The sequence below is a fragment of the Protopterus annectens genome, chromosome 7.part1 (assembly GCF_019279795.1).
Source record: "Protopterus annectens isolate FY-2018-M chromosome 7.part1, PAN1.0, whole genome shotgun sequence".
Lineage (NCBI taxonomy): Eukaryota > Metazoa > Chordata > Ceratodontiformes > Protopteridae > Protopterus > Protopterus annectens.
The window spans coordinates 249,312,947-249,330,399 of NC_056740.1; the positions used below are offsets into that span (position 1 = coordinate 249,312,947).

Genomic DNA, 17,453 nt, shown 5'->3' on the forward strand with positions numbered 1-17,453 from the left:
ACTTGCACATCTGAAGAGGTGACGTAACCGTCCGTAACCAGCCTATCCTAATCCCAGGCTAGAAAATGCCATATCAGTCATCTTACTGTAAGGCTCAAACTGTGGAACTTCACAAAGGCATCCTCACTGATGATTCAGTAACTGGGAAGTTTTGGGACAGAGATTTTATTAACTCCCTCATGTCCGCCTCCCTGCTTTTACACAAGCCAGTATGCTTCCCAGATGTCAAGAGTGCAGTTTTCCACGTGTTCCTTTGGATAGACTTCCTTTGAAGCCTGTAGCATTTCCACGTAGCATTACTATTGGTAATCACATTTTATAGGGATTACCACCTTTAGAAATGAGCATTGGTCTCACTTTTAGAATGCTGTGGATCATACTGCCTGCCGTCTTTTCTTACTGGAGCGTCGCATGAGACATTTGCTTATTTCATTTTGCTGTTGCGTATATAAACAAATTGTATAATAAAGTCAATAAGGTAACATCAAAATATGAAGTGTTACAGAAATAAATGATACAGCATTAATCATTTTAGAGCAGTTACAGGTAACAATTTTTTTTTGGCTCATGGCAACAGTATGGTAAATTAGTGAAATAGTTATCAATCATAATAATAACTTCCAGCCTATTAAAAGCCAAATAGCAGACTGTCATGACTGCCAGACATATTAGAATGCCTTTTTAAAATATATAATTTTGCCGTGTGCTGAAAACAAATGTTCAGACTGTTAAATTGTCAAGTCCTTGTGGAGTAATTGATACACAACTTCTCATGCAAGCTGGTTGGGACATATCCAAAGGAACAGTTAACTTTCTTGTGGTTTGACGCAGGAGAAACATACACTTTCCAGTGAGGTCTGAGTCAAACTTCCACACATCTGGTTGCCTAGCTGGAGTTGCATGGGTTTAACTTTATGTACATCACTGTACAAATGTGCTTGCATAGGGGTTTCTAGTTACTCCTGAATTAAAATCTTTTACAGCTTTTGAAGATATGCAGAACTTTAGAATGTATTTATCTTTATCTGTTTCTGTAATTCATATTTGGCAACCAGCTGGGACCCAATGGGCAAAGTTTGACAGTTTTCATATGCATACCAGGATACAGCAGACATAGTTTACTCATAAAATAGAAAAGAAATGAAAACAGTTCTGTGGTTAACGGTAAAGAAGACCAAAAAAATATGTTCAGTAAACCAGAATCATTAGGCATGAAGTTGCTGTTAGGATGAGAAGCTGGGTGGATGCATCCCTGCAGAAGTTTCTCTGATGAAAAGGCACATTGGGGATATCCATACAGTAGGAGAGGATGAAAAAATTGAAAAGTAGCACATGGCATACAGTCTTGCTCTTTCTGCACTGTCATAGTGATGTGGAAACAGGTGGGACGGGTTCATTCTGTAATGTTGGGAAGAAACATTCAGAAGAAAAAGGATCATTGGGCATTCTAGAGTGGGGGTCTGTGGCAGGGGAATCAAAGTTCTTCAACTAAATGTAGATTTGCATTGTTTGGGTTTAGGTGGTAACATTGTTTGATTCTCTCGGATCATGTCGGTCTTAAAAGGCCACAGTGACAAAGTTTGCTAGCAGCTGATGCAATCAGTTTGGTGTAAATTATCGTGGGTTTTAACTGGGATGGAAGAATAGAGGCATGATGGGACTACTCACTGCTGAAGTGTAAACTGTTGGCAAGGGCACACTCATGGAGACACTTTTTAGATGAAAATGGCCTTTTTGTACAAGTCTAACCAGCATACCTGAATTGTACGTGCTAAATGAATATGAGAATACTTGTGCTATAAGGAGGAGATTAGATACGAGAACTGTGACTTGGGGCCATGCTTTCATTGACCATTTCATTACGGCACCACAAGGCATTCGCAATGTTACGGGTAAAGATACAAAAAATGACTTGAATTCATAATGTTTGAAAATAAATACCCATTTTGTTTCAAGGTTTTTTTTTATTTTTTTTATGCACTTGTTAAATGTAAGCCATTTCTCCAAGGTTCTGAGGAAAGAAAGTTTGAAAAGAGGTAAGGTATTTTCATGAGAATGTACTGGCGAGGGGGGTTGCCTTTGTTGACCTTCTGACATTGACTGTAATTACCAGGGAGTGACATTCATTCACAAGTAAGGAGGATCAGTTGTTGTTGTTTCTTTCGGCTTATTCCAGTTAGAGGTCGCCACAGCGGAACTCCGGTCCGCTAATGTTTGGTAGTTGATTTTTACGTGCCGAGTTACCAGCCCTGATGTGCAACCTTCAATGAAGGCATACTCATTCACGCATGCCTCCACACAAAAGATGCTCTAGCTGAGAATCGAGCTCGACAACGTCTTGCTGTGAGGCGACAACGCTACTGCTTCTCACCATAAGGGATATTAATTAAACTACAAGATGAGTTTTCTGATTCATCCGTTTTTAGTTGAATCAGGTAGCAGTAGCCAACTGAAATGCATTGTTTTGAAATGTTGGTTTATAGTGTGCTTTTGTGCATCTTGTTCCCTGTGTAAGTCCATATTTCTGTAATTGTTATATCTTTATATATATTTTTTTGTTTTGTTTACTTTGCTTAAATATTGCTGTAACTGTGAGGGCCATGTTTGAACAAAGCCATCCAGTGTGCCCAGCCATTTATTTAATCCTAATAAATGGATGTGTTCTAGACATCCACACCTATCAACTGTCCAGATTTTACCTCATATTTTTGGTCTATTCCTTAACTTCCTCATAAAATTTGTGGTTGTCTGGCAAATCATTGATGATTAAAGTCACTAAATAATAATAAATAATGACAGACATCTGAGTTTTAAATAAAAACCTGTTATTCCAGTAACTTGCTATTTTTATAGGAGCACTATTTAAAATCTCTCCCTGTTTGTGGGCCTCTGTCCCCCACTATTTCTGTCTTTGTCCAGATTTCTTGAGCTGAGAGGCGGAAAGGTATGTAGACATCCTAAGCAGAGGAGGTGTGATTTTATGAGAATCTGAAGGAAGAGGCATAGCTTTCTCCTTAAAAGTTTATATTTTCCTACTGGAAAGGTTTTTCATGTACCTTGATACTAAGTGCTAGAAATACCTAAGAAGAAGTTTTTTTCTAAATAATGCAAGTCTGAGGTAAACAGCATTTCCTGCCAAAGTTTAAGAATTGGTTGCCCATAGCATAAAATATGCTGGAAAAAATAACATTTTTCTGGATCATTATAATAAATACCTTACTGATTTGACAGTAAGGCTGCCCTCAGTGAAAATTTTGCTGCAGCTTGTTAATAATGTTTGATGGCTCCTTTAGTGGTAGCTGGATCATTTATGTGTTTTTAACTGCCTGTATAAAACATTTAAATCTTGACCCTCATGAAATGCAGGATCTAAGAAAAGCAAGTCCATGCTTCTAATTTAATAATAATTTGAGTCCACAATGAGACCAAAACTGATAGGTTGTGTTTCTGGCTTGAGGACTGGATTACATCTAGGAGTAGTAGTAGTTCTGAGCACATTGCGCTTATGTAGTCCTTTCAGAGTTCCATAGTGAAGTTAAGACACCAAAATTCCAAATGAAATTACTGTCCACCACGGGCATTATCTGACATAGTGTTTATATACTTCTTGTTGTTGTCTTTCGGCATTTCTCGGTTAGGAGTCGCCACAGCGGAACTCAGATCCGCTAATGATTGACAGTAGATTTTCATGAACACCGAGGTGCCAGCTCGATGTTCAATCTTCAACGAAGGCACACCCATTTACGCATGTCTTTCGAACGCCCACCCAACCGTGGGGAGGACATGCAGACTCCACACACAAGGCACTTCAGCCGGGAATCAAATGGGAGAACCTCTTGCTGTAAGGCAACAATGCTACCGCTGCAGCACCGTGGATGATTATATACTACGTTGACTAAATGTTCGGTCTTTGCAAGATTATCATTCCTTCTGGATTCCTTGGTGCTGTCTTACTCAAGATTCTTAAGTCACTTCTGGGAATGTTTAAGTATAAGGAAAGAGCATATGATACTCTTTATTATTTTAAGTTGTTAGGGCAGTTTGTAAAAGTGGTTCAAAGATGTAAAATCTGTCATAATTTCAAAATCCTAGAGAGGAAATGCGACAGCAAAAAAAATCAAATCTTGAATGAAGGTTGGAGTAAATCGGGTTCTCTGTAAATATGCCAATTGCCTACCTTCTGTGTGCTGGCATTTTTCGAAGTACCCAGAAACAGTGTCGTTGCATGAAACTGCCACTTAGTGTAATAATAATGTTGAAACCTGCCATTGTTAGAATTTGTATACCAGAAGAAATTATATCAGTTAAGATCCAAAGTTTGTTTGTAAGCCAAGAATTTATTTCTTGATGATTGGAATACTGCCTTGATCTCTTTCACCAACACCATCCTCTATCATAAAAACAATGGATTATTCTCCCCCGGTATATTTCTAGAGCTATCTAAGGCATTTGACATGGTATCACACAAAATGCTACTCTCTGTTCTGACTAATCTCTCTTTCTCCCACTCTGCCACCACCTGCTTCCAAAGATACCTTACCGGCCGACAACAATTAGTCGTTTGGAAAGACAGCCTATCTCCTCGTCTCGCCATTACTCTCGGAGTCCCCCAAGGCTCCATTCTTGGCCCCCTACTATTCTCCCTGTTCACCAACAATCTGCATATCTCCACAAAGCATGCTTCCCTCATACAATATGCAGATGACTCCACACTCATCTGCTGTGCCCCCACTCTACCTGAACTTCACAAGATCACACAAGAGCCATTTTCATCAATAGAAAGCTGGCTACACAGCGCCCATCTTATACTCCATCCTAACAAGACCAAACTCCTTATCTTCCAACGCTCCAAAGCCAGCCAAACTCCCACCCACTTCAAGATCCTTGCCAAAGATACTACCATCTCCCCTTCAGAACACACCAAACTTCTTGGTGTGGAGATTGACAACGATCTCAAATTTGATGTAAACATCTCTTACCATAAAAAAGTACACAAAAAACTTGGGGCACATTATAGAAATAAACTATACCTAACCAAGGCAGCTAAAACCTCCACTGCCAATTCCCAACTTACATCCACCTTACTCTACGCCTCTCCTATACTAACCAACCTTAGACAGTCTGACTTACACAGGCTTGAAACCTGCTATAATAAAACAGCAGAATTTGCTATGGGCACATCCTACCGCAGCCGCCACTGCCACTCACTAAGAGAACTTGACTGGCTGGAACTCCCACAACTTCTTCACCTGAATCAGCTGTCTTTTGCCCACAAACTAGTAAACCATCCTCATAAAATCCCATCACTTCAGAACCTTCTCCAAACTTACTGCTTCTCTAGAACCATATGCTCCAACAGCAAAAATCTTCTGTTCACCAAACCCTAAAACTCCACAGGTGAAGCCTTATTCTCCTGCGCCATACCCAAACTCTGAAACAACCTCCCACCCTATATAACCACCTTACCATCTGGTGGTCAGTTCAAGACTGCACTCAAGTGTCACTTAAAATTAGACTGTCTCTGCCCCTGCCCCAATCCCAACTAAAAACTCCGACCCCAAATAGTATAATACTCACTCGATTTTCTGCTACTGAGCATGTTGACCTTCATACTACTACTCCTTCAACGTAACTACAATAGTATTATATACTCTGTTTTCTCCAATCTGTTACAAGTATCCACAAGTATCCATTTCTGTTTTATATATATTTCAGTGAATGTTATTACTGTTTCTTTTGTTCTAATTGGAATGTTATTACTATGTATCTTTTGCTCTGTTATTAATATATGTCAAGATCAATACTGTAACTCAATTTTACGTTTACTTGTGGTGCTTTTCTCCTCAGGCCTCCGCTGAAAAAAGACCTGTGTCCAGTCAGAATTTCCCAGTAAATAAGTAAATAAATAAACATAGGTTCATAGGTGTGTACTAGGCTAATGGCCCTGGAGCCTTTACAAGCCTAGCCCATAGGATTACCCTGGCATCGTGCCACCTGACCTTGGTTTCCAGTGCCCCTGTTGAGTAGAGTCACTGGAGTGATCCCCAGGGTTAATTTTATATTTCCTATCCACTCATCAAGATTTCTCTTGAAGAGGGCCAGTGAGGTGCTCTGTTTGACATGTATGGGAAGTCTGTTCCATAGCATGGGCAGTATCTGGGTTATGAACCTGTCCCTCCAGCAAGTTCTGTTGATTATGATAATGAGGTTGAGGTCTCTGGAGCATGTGGTGCGAAGGGATTGGGATTTCTTTAGCTGTAGCATTTCTAAAAGAGCTGGATCAGACATGGCTTTATAAGTCAAGCAGAGATCACCTCTATGTAGGTGATATATGACAGAGAATAGTTGGAGATTTTTGAGTCTGTCCATATAGGACAAGTGTTTAAGGCCTAGGATCTTCTTTGTGAGGTACTTTTGCGGCCTCTCCAGTTGTTGCAGGTGTCTAGTGAGGTACATGCCAAATGGGGCATTGTACTCTATGATTGGCCTAATGAGGGAAGAAGATTAGAGGGAGACGATGACCTCTTTCTTCCTGGATGCAAAACCCTTAGTAATGAGATGTGCCGCATAGAAGGACTTTCTGACCACAGTGGCAGTGTGGTGGTCAAAAGAGAGGTTGCTGTCAATCTGTGTTCCCAGATGTCTTATAACGTCTTCTGTGCTCTAGTAAGTTTTTTATTTATTCACTGTATTTCAAAAAAAAATAAAGAGTTTAAAACTTGGAAGCTAGAATGCAGATTTATACAGCAGATTAGTGATAATGTACTGAATATCACTTATGTGTAACTAAAACTCACAGATACAATTTAATGTATGTCTGTATTCTAAAACTTTCGGGTGGTAAATGCTTCTGACACAGAAAAACAGATGATAAGCTTCTGCCATTGTCTGCTTTTTAGCGCTCCATCAGCTTTCGGAGTGACAGCCGCCCAGACTTATTTGCACCACGACCATGGGGTAGAAATGCACCACCTCCAATTACAAAGCGACGAGACAGCAAGCTGTGGAGTGAAACATTTGATGTGCGTGTAAACCAGCTTCTTACATCAAAGGAAATAAAACGTCAAGAGGTAACATTGCATAGATGTTGTACCTTATCCCTCTTGTATGTCATCCAGAGGTTAAAAATCTATCTTGCACCATTTTTTTTTTTTTAGTTTATCTGGAAGTGAAGATCTTGTTTGATTAGAGCTGTAGTGTGCCATGCTGTTTCTGTTGTGTATTTGCCTTGCTGACTTGATAAAGACTGGCGGTATTAGAGAGCTGTTTGGCTCATCACTGCTCTTCATGGTTGTCTCTGGGACTGCTTCCTTGTCATTGGTCATGTTGACTTCATTAGGCTGTGTTTCTAGAAGTGGTTTGGTCCTCATGCATTTTTTCAAACCTTTGTGTGCATTTTACAGCATTTTGACAAGTTTTATAGCTTCCATTTTCATCATGTCTTTGTCAGCTGATGCCACAGTTGTACTAGATTTGGCAGCCATGAGCAGAACGTACAGACATTAACAGTCACTTCATATCAAGTAATAATAAAGATACATACCATCAAGGACATAATCCTGGTTAGTACAGTGATTATTCAGTTAACCAGCAGCAGTGAGTTATGTTAACCAATAGCAGTGAGTGGTAAGCTAGCATCTCTCACAATTCAAGTAACTTAGACCTGAACCCAGCAGGAAGAGCCTTTCAAACCTCTGAAGTGAAATGCATCTAGTTCTTGAAGTTTCTATAAAAGGAATGACTAAACTGTATGGAATTTGTCTTTTTATTACTTGTCGTAGCCTGGATGCCGTGAGTTTGAGATTTTTTCCTTACAGTTTTTGTTTTATAGTTTGTCTGGGGTGACATTTTAATATACTTAATTTCTTTAGCTGAGTTTGTCCCACAAAGTTCAATGCTGCTTTATAGAAGAGACCCATGGGAAAGGCTACATAGAATAAACAGAGGACAGTTTTAAGAAAAGCCAGTCAACTTAAGTAATATATCATTAAGTGATGGGAGACCAGCAGTTAGAGGACATGCATTCTCCAGCCGGCGATACTGACCATTGCATCACTGTGCTACTCTGCAGGTGATAGCTGAAGTAAAAAAATCAAGTACAACTAGTACAGAATTTGTACTTTTTCTAATGGAAAAGTGTTTGTATTTACCTGTGCAGACAGGACCTGCTACTGTGCAGTGCTGTTAAGCTTCTGGATGTGGCTTTGATTAGTAACCAGCTTGAAGCAGTGGTTTGCACACACGTGTGAGGTGCTGCAGGAAAAGCAGGTGCCCGCAGAATCTTCTGTTACAAACAGCCACACACTGTGCTTGTACGCACCAACCCCCAAGCACACACAAACGGTATTGTTTTTGTCATAACATTTCCAGTGGCTGTTGTACGTGTGATCAGGCTTACACTATTGTATTTGTTACTCTTGAGTCAAAAAACATTGCAGGTCTCTACTTTGTACTATCCACTTTCTCAACCAAGTTTGCTTCTGCATCTCAGAGTACTCTGAACCATGTCGAGTTATAGAACAATGACGTTCACATCTAGCCACCATTTCAAGGACAGCATGAGAGAATGTGAATGTTTGGTTTTTACTGTATGCATTCTTGCAGTCTGAATCAACATGTCTCAATACCCTTTGTGATAGGCATTCTCAGGATTGTAAAACTTGTGAATAATTTCTCATTTGTGGCCTTGTAGAATGTAAACAGAGCACATTTATCAGCTTTAACACATAAATGCACTCTACACATCAACATGTTTTAGCAGTGGGAAGGTTTGTGTACTAATTTCAGAATAAGCAAACTCTTAGCCTGTATTTCAACAATGAAAATCAATGCTATTCTTCACTGTCATAAAATTTTATTATGGAAAAAACATTGTTATAGTTCATAATTTTGTTATTAACATTGATTTACAAGGCAACTACTGAACTAAAAACTAATAATTATAGTAATTAAAAGGTTCTTTGATATACTCAGTGTAATTAAATTTCAGAGACAATATCTCAGCCTTTTTATTCTACTAAGTGACTTTTTAACAATGGTAATGAATAGTCACGTTAAACAGACACTGTTAAGACTATGCTTATTTGCAACACTGGTTTGGAATTTAACTTTTAGTATTTATTCCCTTGTTTATAAGACATGCTTTCCACATAAATTAAAATCTATAAATGATTACAGCTTCACAAACAGATGTAAAAATGTGTTATGAAACAGAGAAATAAAAAGTACATTTACACAAGTCCTACTTACCTGTACCAGTAGATTTTCAAATTTCACACTGCCTCAGTGGCATATGGGTTCTCTGCCTGCACAAACTCACACTGGCATGTTTCCAGAGTTTAGAATCCCGTCATCTGACTCTGTGATATGGGATTGGCTAAGCCACTCCCATCAGGGGAAGCTTAACCCCTGTCACAGAAAGTCAGTTATTCAGGCATTAAGAGCTAAGTAGGATGAACCAAGAAGGACCAGAAGCAAGAATTGCCTGAAACCAACCAATTTTCAGCCATAAACACCAACACAAATAACCAAAGCCAACAATGTTGGATACCATCTTAATATATACAAAGTAAGGGTGGTGGGTGCTGCCATTGAGGCAGTGCGAAATTCAAACATCTACTGTTACAGGTAAGTAGGACTTGCATAACTGTACTGTGTCATTCACACTGTTTCAGTGGTATATAGGTATACTCCCAAAAATAACCCTACCGGGATGAAGCAATGGTAAGGGTTCAGGAGCCCCCTGGAGAATGGTTTTCGCATAGACTGCTCTGGAACTTGAGAAAGACTCCACTTTCTAGTGCTTTGTAAAAGTATGAATAGAGGACCAAGTTGCTGTCTATATAGCGTTTAGAGTCCACACCACTGAGGATGATAATGCTCTGGAGGAATGTGCCTTAACCTTGCCTGGAATAAATTTTCCATGGTGGGAGTTACAAAAAAACAATAGCAGAGGGCAACCAACAAGCAGTCATTTGCTTAGATATAGGTTGGTCCTTCCTACCCCCCAGAACAGGGGAAAAACAGCTGTTTAGCTTTCTTGAAGGACTTAATTCTGTCAAGATACTACCTAAGATGCCTGTGCACATCCAAGGTAAGCAGAATTTTCTCTCCCTTATTTTTAGGTTCTGGAAAGAAAACTGGGAGATTGATGGCTTGATTCATGGTAAATTCAGAAACAGCTTTTGACATGAAAGAAGGATTAGAGCATAAAACAACCATGTCCTTGCAAATAACCAGATAAAGTTGGCTCAGCATGAGAGTTTACAGCTCAGAGACTCAACCTTGCAGATGTCAGAGCAATAACCAAAACAGTTTTCCAAGTGATGACCCTTGAATCAGTTTGAAAGGCTGGTTCAAAAGGAGATAAGGTCAGTTTTTCTTTTTCTTTCAGGATGCTTTGCTTTTTCTTGCATTCTTTTTTTTTTACAAATATCTTTATTAAATTTACACATATGACAAAAGGCAGTCTTACATTTATGTAAATGAAAAACATACAAAATCATATCACTTTAGTTGCAAACAGTTTACATCACAGATACCATTGAAACAACTGTAGTTGTAAACATTATACATCACTTATAAACAATCTAGTCATTGTCAATTAAGCATTATATAGCTCATTCTAATCTTGCCTCTTAAACCTCATTCCTGCTCTGCATATATTGTTCCCACAATTCACATTTTTTCCTATGTAGTTTGCTCCTTCCCTTTTCTAAAGATCCCAATTTCAGTTGTTTTATCTGTCACTATATTCACTACTTGTAATAAAGTTGGTCTAGACTTTAATTTCCATTTTCTAGTAATTGTTTTTTGGCAGCCACCATAATTAGACTCAGCAAGGCTTTAGTATGTCTAGGCAATTCTGTAGCATAACAAAAAAATCATCTCCCCAGTCAGTCAGTCCGCTCACCCAGCATCTCCGACTGAGCAATCTGCAGGGAATCCCAAAAGTCTGCCAGCTTATCACACTTCCAAAAAATATATTCCCAGCTACCTCTTTCTTGTTCATCACACATTCAACATTTGCTATCCACCCGAGGAAAAATTATTTAGTCTGCTTTTCAAGAACAAAGTTAATATTTTGACCGCAAAAAGAGATCAGAGTGGGATTCGTGGGCAGATAAGCTGAGTTGGCCACAAGATTCACCTTGATAGCTACCATTGAGTAGCTCACACAAATACTTTAAATCCAGAGGGGTAGACAGCATACTGGGCCCTCTGATTTCATTTAAGCACCACCTAGAAAACCTCTTCCAACTGTAAACTTAAAGTTTTCTTGCCTCCTTCAATACCTGCTGCACATATTCATAGACAAGTCCCTAAAAATTGTCAAGATACAGTCATTCAGTCTGTTATTTGCAGTTGATCTAAGCTGGGGGAACCAGTCACCCTTGACACTGTGTGAGCATATCCAAAGTGTGAGGAAGCTTGGGGTAATTGCCCAGCACCAATTCCATTAAAAGGGAGAATTAACTTTGCCTGGATCAGAAAGGGGGTCAACACAATGATCTTTGGTAGTTCTTTGTGAATCTTCAAAAGTACCTTTGGTATTTGTGGAAATGCATAAAGGAACATTCCTTTCCAAGGGAACAGAATGCCTCTGTCCTTCAAGCATGGATTCAAGGATGTCTTCAACAGAATTTCTGCAACTGTCTGTTTTGAAATGAGGTGAACAAAACTATATGAAGTGTTCCCACATCTGGACCAAATCCAGGCAGACCTGGGGGTTGGGAGGGTGGCCTAATGGCTAAGGTGTTTGCCTTACAAACACAAGGTGCAGGATTTGAGTCTCACAAGGGATAATTGGCTAGACTTAAAATGTCTTGCAAGGGCAGTTAGCCTAGTACTAATCTATGAACCTCTGTCCAGAGTTTCTACTCATGAGGGTTCATCAGGGGTCTGCTTAGTCTGTCTGCCACTAGGTTTTGCTCTTACAGGATGTATGAGGCCTGAAGTGTCAGACTGCTGTGAAGCTAGCTCCCAGACCATAACTGCCAACCAGCAAAGAGCATATGACCTTGTACCCTTTGTTTGTTCAAGCACCACATGTCTGTGGTGTTGTCTGTTACCAATAAAAGCAGACCTGGAGACCCTAGGTGGTGAAGAACTTTAAAGATCTGAATCCCTGCTAACATTTCCTTAATGTTTATGTGCTTTGTAGCATCCAAAGGACCACATTCACCTTGCACCTCCTCTGAGCACTGTCTGCCATGCAAAATCTGATTAGTCCAATATAGATTGATTGAACTGGGGTCTAGAGGGAGAAGGATAGGTCTAGACTGAGAGATATTTCATCCTTCCAGCACTGTAACTCTCATTTTACAAAAGCCACCACTGGTATTTGAAACTCCAAGGGAAGCAGGTGCTGGATGTGACGGTTTAAGTACCACTGAATCTTCCTCATGTGGAGTTTGACCTGCAGTGTCCTGGGGATCATTGATGCTGTGAAGCTTAGAACTTAGAAACTTTCTTGCAGAAGCATCTTCTTGAAAAACAAAATCTTTGAAAATGTTCTGAACAGCCAAGATTATGCCTTCTGATAGAAAGGCCATAATTTTTTTCTGTGTACATCACACACCCCAAGAAGACAATACTTAGTGAGGGTGTGAGGCAGGACATTAGTCCTAAGTTGGGAGTAGTTGGCATGTGATGATAAGCAGCTGTCAGATGTAAAGTTACCATGAAACAGTGGTCCAGAAGAGGGGGGGACAGTCTATTCAGGATTTGTATTTTGAATTTGTATAATTTCGGAGAGGTATTTAGGTATGCCAAATCTAACACTAGCCTCCATAATAGCTCATTTTGGGGTACCAAAAAGATTCTGATGTAAAATCATTTTCTTTTTTGTGGTACAGGAACTGTTATTTGTGAAGGAAATTGTGTGCATGTAAATGTACTGACTCGTAGTGTTGTGCATAGATTGAACCACAAAACATCAATATATGAATAAATGATTTTAAAGATGAAGCAACTTAGTAAACCTAGTCATATAAATGTCTAACTTTATAAAACTGAAAAAAAAATTGGAACAACTATGACACAGAAACTCTAAAAGGACTATATGAACTATTTACTGTGCCAGACACATTAATTTTAAAAGAGATATGAAATAACTTGGGATTTTAGACAGTCCCCAGTGATGATTCAAATAAACTCATAGTTGATATTTTAAGGACTTCCTAAACACAACTTCAGATTCATATGCCAGAAACTGGAAAAGTAGTGAGCACTTCACCTATGTCTTGTCGAGCTACAAACTCCAAAAGGCTGAACCAGATGAAAGCAACTGATTAAACTTACAGCTTAATGAGACACTTTTTTAAAAAAGCATTTTTTTGCAAGCAGCAGCTGACTAATCTAGCTCCCAGTGCCTGTCCCTTATAGGACATCTCACCCCCTCAGCTCTTCACTTGAAGCGTAAAAAAAGTCCTAGTCTGGCACCTTCTCACCAACATCCATTCCCCATTCTATATCCCTCGGCTCTACAGTTGAAGAGCAAAAAACAAAAAAGTCCACACTCCCTTCGTCTGCCACTTCAGCCAGATCTCTGACCCATACTTCTTCAACTGAAGAGCTAAAGCAACCAAACAAAAAAAAAGGACTTAAATTTTTAACCGTAAATTGCTACAACCGATTACCACACATGTGCTAAAGTGCTTTTCTGTACTGGTGTTCAGAAATGCCATTGTAGAAATGAATACAGGAACTGAACTTCTTTCTTGATTGCACCCCCTAACATTTTGTACCCAGGACAGCTGCCCCCTTTGCCCCATTCTTACTCTCTGCTCTAATGCCGCCATGGGTGGAGCATTACACAACCATGGAGAATTCAGAAGTTTATAAAAAAGAAAAACAAATGCTGCATGCACACACAAAAACCACGCTGGCAATGGTTTCCTATTAGTAGTAACAGTAGGCAGTTCAATATTTGTGAGTTGAATTTGACCAGTAAGTCTCACTGACTTTATATTCTTTAAGAATTAAGGAAGCCAGTAGTGAGATCCAGAAATGAAGAGCCTTGTAGGCAAAGGGACACCTGTCTGAGATTTCTAAACAAACCATTTGAACTACCATCAGGCCCTCTCCAGCATAACAGACTGGGCATAGGCAGACTTAGGGGAAAAGAACAGAAATTTACTAACATGGGCAGAATCCAAGCTGAATAGAGTTATGTTAAGTGAGCACCAGGATGTTAAAAATAGATGTGGCTGTAACAAGGATGTCTGTGCAGATCTGAGAGCTGGTGTACTATGGCTAGAACATGAAGCTGCAGCTAGAAGGTGACCTGCAGAGTTCCATACTCTTTGAAGATGTCCTAGTTTGGTGGTACTAAGCCCAAGGTAGAGTGTGTTGTAGTAGTCCCATCTGAAAGATACTAGTGCAAGTATAACTATTGCAATGTCTGTTAAAAGGACCAGGTGTTTGATCCTGAACAGGTTTCTGAGATGGAAATATGAAGATTGCTCCATAACAGGCACTTCAAGTGTATAATAGCAAATTTCAGAATGTGCCTTTTTTTCTTTTTTTTACTTGAATTATAATGTAATTTTTGAAGTGTTGAGGCTTGCATTATAGAGTTTCACACTTCCTTTGGGGAACCTGGGTTGACAGTATCTGTGGAAGGATCCACAGATTACTCCTGTCACATGCAAGTGAGCTAGTAGTATTGTCACTTACCTGAGACCATTCAAACTGTGGTGCAACACAAATGAGTACCCCCATCACTGATGGTGTCCCTCCAAGGACATTGTCTGATTGGAAAGATCTAGAGGAGCAGAAGCCACCAAATGAGTGCTAAATTTCCATCCAACCTCATCTCCATAATAAGCATCATGTGGGCATCCTGCAATAAAAATGAAGCAATGCCCAGCTTTTCCATCTGGACCTAACTTTAAATGATGGTGCCAGACCTGGAGCTAGCAGTGAGCAGGTCCCTAGTTTTGGCTTCCTATAAATCAAGTGAAGACAACTTTGATTTGGTTGTAGCTGATAGCCAGTCAGCCTTCTAACATAATCTACAAAATGTTCTTCTGAAGTACCCATTTACCCACTATCTAAACTTTTGTTCTGGAGTATCCACTATCCACCAGGAAATGTAAGTTGATGATATAAAACTGCATTAGTATTGCTTTAGTAAGGTGTTCTGCATTATTTTTACATCCTTTTTGAAGAACAAGTTAGACATTAAACATCACCCTCTTTAAAATGCCTTGATCTGTCATGTTTGCGTTATCAGCAGAACATTACATTCTTTTTACAGAAGTTTCTTTGCAAAAGTGCATGAAATGGGAAAACTGTGATAGTGAGCAGGAGCTCTGAGGAGAAGTGATATAAGTTGCAAGTGTTATTGCAGGAGAAGATTCAGGCAAAGCGTTGGGAGGTCTTGGAATACAAGGATTAATTACTTTAGAACTACTATTCCAGAACTGTTTTGGCTTCTTCTGTTAGGATGAAAACTGAGTGCAGGAAAGAGAATGAACAGTAACCAAAAAGTCCCACCAAACCGTTTAGTGAAGTATGCAAAGCAGGCATTGTCTTATAACATTTCTAGCTTGCAGATATGGCAGACATTCTTTATTCGTAAGAAATTGAGTAATATTTTTATTGTTTTGAGTTTTTTAAATAAAACTCACCACGTGCATTTACATTACCAGTCAGGTAAGCTGTCAGTTATGAGCCAATTATCTATCCTCAAAGTATCTAAAGAAAGAGTAATGCTAGCTGTATTTGTAAGCAATCAAGCTCTGCTATCTACGATGTTCTTAAACTGAAGAACAACAGGATATGTTATGTATATACGTATAGGAGAAATTAACCCAAAGTATTTAAGTAAGTAAAAATATTTTAAATGTTAGTATCCTAACGTCTTCGTCACAAGTGAAATGTTCTGCCCATTTTTGTATATTGCTAATGTGTTAGGGTATTTTTAAATGAGTAAACCAATTCTGTTTCTTTCTTTAAAAACTCAGCAAGTTATAAAAAGGCAATGCAATTATTAATGAAGTAATTATAAAACAAGGTGTACAACATGTACATTTCCCACAAATAAAATGCAAAGTAGCTCCAAAAAACAAAAAACTGTGTAGCTGAATGAGCAGTGTTATTAACTAGAAGATAACCATTATTTCTGTTAGTAAGCCTGCAGATAGATTTTTGTCTAGGCTGTAAAAGAGGGGATGAATATTGACTCTCTACTATTATGGTCTACCAATCTTAAAGTATATGTAATAGCATGTGTTGATGCATGAGAATAGTGTGTGTGTGTGTGTGTGTGTGTTTTTTGTATGACAGTCAAAAACCTGTGGATTGTATGATTCCATCTGGAAGTGCAGTACCATTAACTCTGTTTAGTAGGCCTCAGAGTTGTTGTACTGTGATGTTTTCATCTTCCTGGAGGTCTTTTGTAGCTTGAGTTTCAGTGAGTGCAGTTTCTTTTTTATTATAGCATATATTACTGTCATCACCCTGTCAGGCTTTAGCATGCGACCTGAACTTTTGTAATCTCTCCATGTCTGCCTTTCTTCATCTTGCTTTGTACTTCGATATTTTGTACAACACTCTGTCAGCACATTCTCAAGTAATCATCTGAACCTTCAGCCCTTGCTTTCTGCTATGGTGCATTTTAAACATTTCCATCTCTACCCTTTCCTTCTACCTCTTCAGTTTTGGGGGAGTATTTCCTGTTTGTCTGGTCCATTTTTATTGATCCCAACTTTGCACTTTGTGTGTGCGCTTGCGTGCCTGTACTCATGCACACATGAATCGTGTGCCTCATTCTGTCTCAACACATTATGGATGGTATATATCTTTAGTGGCCTGTATTTGCTGCGCCTTTGAAAGTATTTCTTTCGTTTTGTGCAATATGTGTTGTATGTCTGGTACATTACACTGTTAGACCTACTGTAATCTTCTTACTAATGTTTCCCCCAACCGTGAATCCGCACCTTAATTTAAAATTGTCCCTTTCTGTAAATTTACTAAAATGGGCAATTTGTCAAGGCCTGCTGTTCATTTTTCTAGATCTGATGATGATAAGTGGCAAAACTGAAAGGGAATACAGCAAGGTCTTTGATGAAATAATGCTTAAGTCTAATTGAAAATGAGATATTTAAGTATTTTAAAAGAGGTGAGTAAATATGTTTTCTTTTTAAATTTCTTTTTCTTTGATGAAATATATGACTCCTCATAGCCAAGAACTGGAGTTGTGGTAAAGAGATTATGTTCTTTAGGTATATTTAACTTTTCTGTGATATAGTGCTGAAGAACAACTGAATTAAGTGCAAAGCGAAGTAGCCACCCCAATGGAGTAGAGGGATAATCCCAGGCAGTCTGAGTGCGATTAGCAGCCTGGCTGACTGATGGTGCCAGTAGGGAGGATGTGCGTTCCCTGTCTGGGGGTAGGGGCTCTCAGCTGGATATGTCTGCTCTAGTACTGAGGGATGGAAGTGTCA

At 39.2% G+C, this 17,453-nt stretch overlaps 1 protein-coding gene across 5 annotated transcripts in view; it reads left to right on the plus strand.

Annotated features, from left to right (window-relative positions):
* Window positions 1-17,453, plus strand: part of ARHGEF3 (Rho guanine nucleotide exchange factor 3) — a 3,017,585-nt gene that overhangs the window by 2,733,118 nt on the left and 267,014 nt on the right. For all 5 annotated transcript variants that reach the window (XM_044078691.1, XM_044078693.1, XM_044078692.1 and 2 more), the window contains one exon: window positions 6,900-7,070. In XM_044078691.1, coding sequence (XP_043934626.1) covers window positions 6,900-7,070 — 171 coding nt within the window. The remainder of the gene's footprint in view (window positions 1-6,899; window positions 7,071-17,453) is intronic.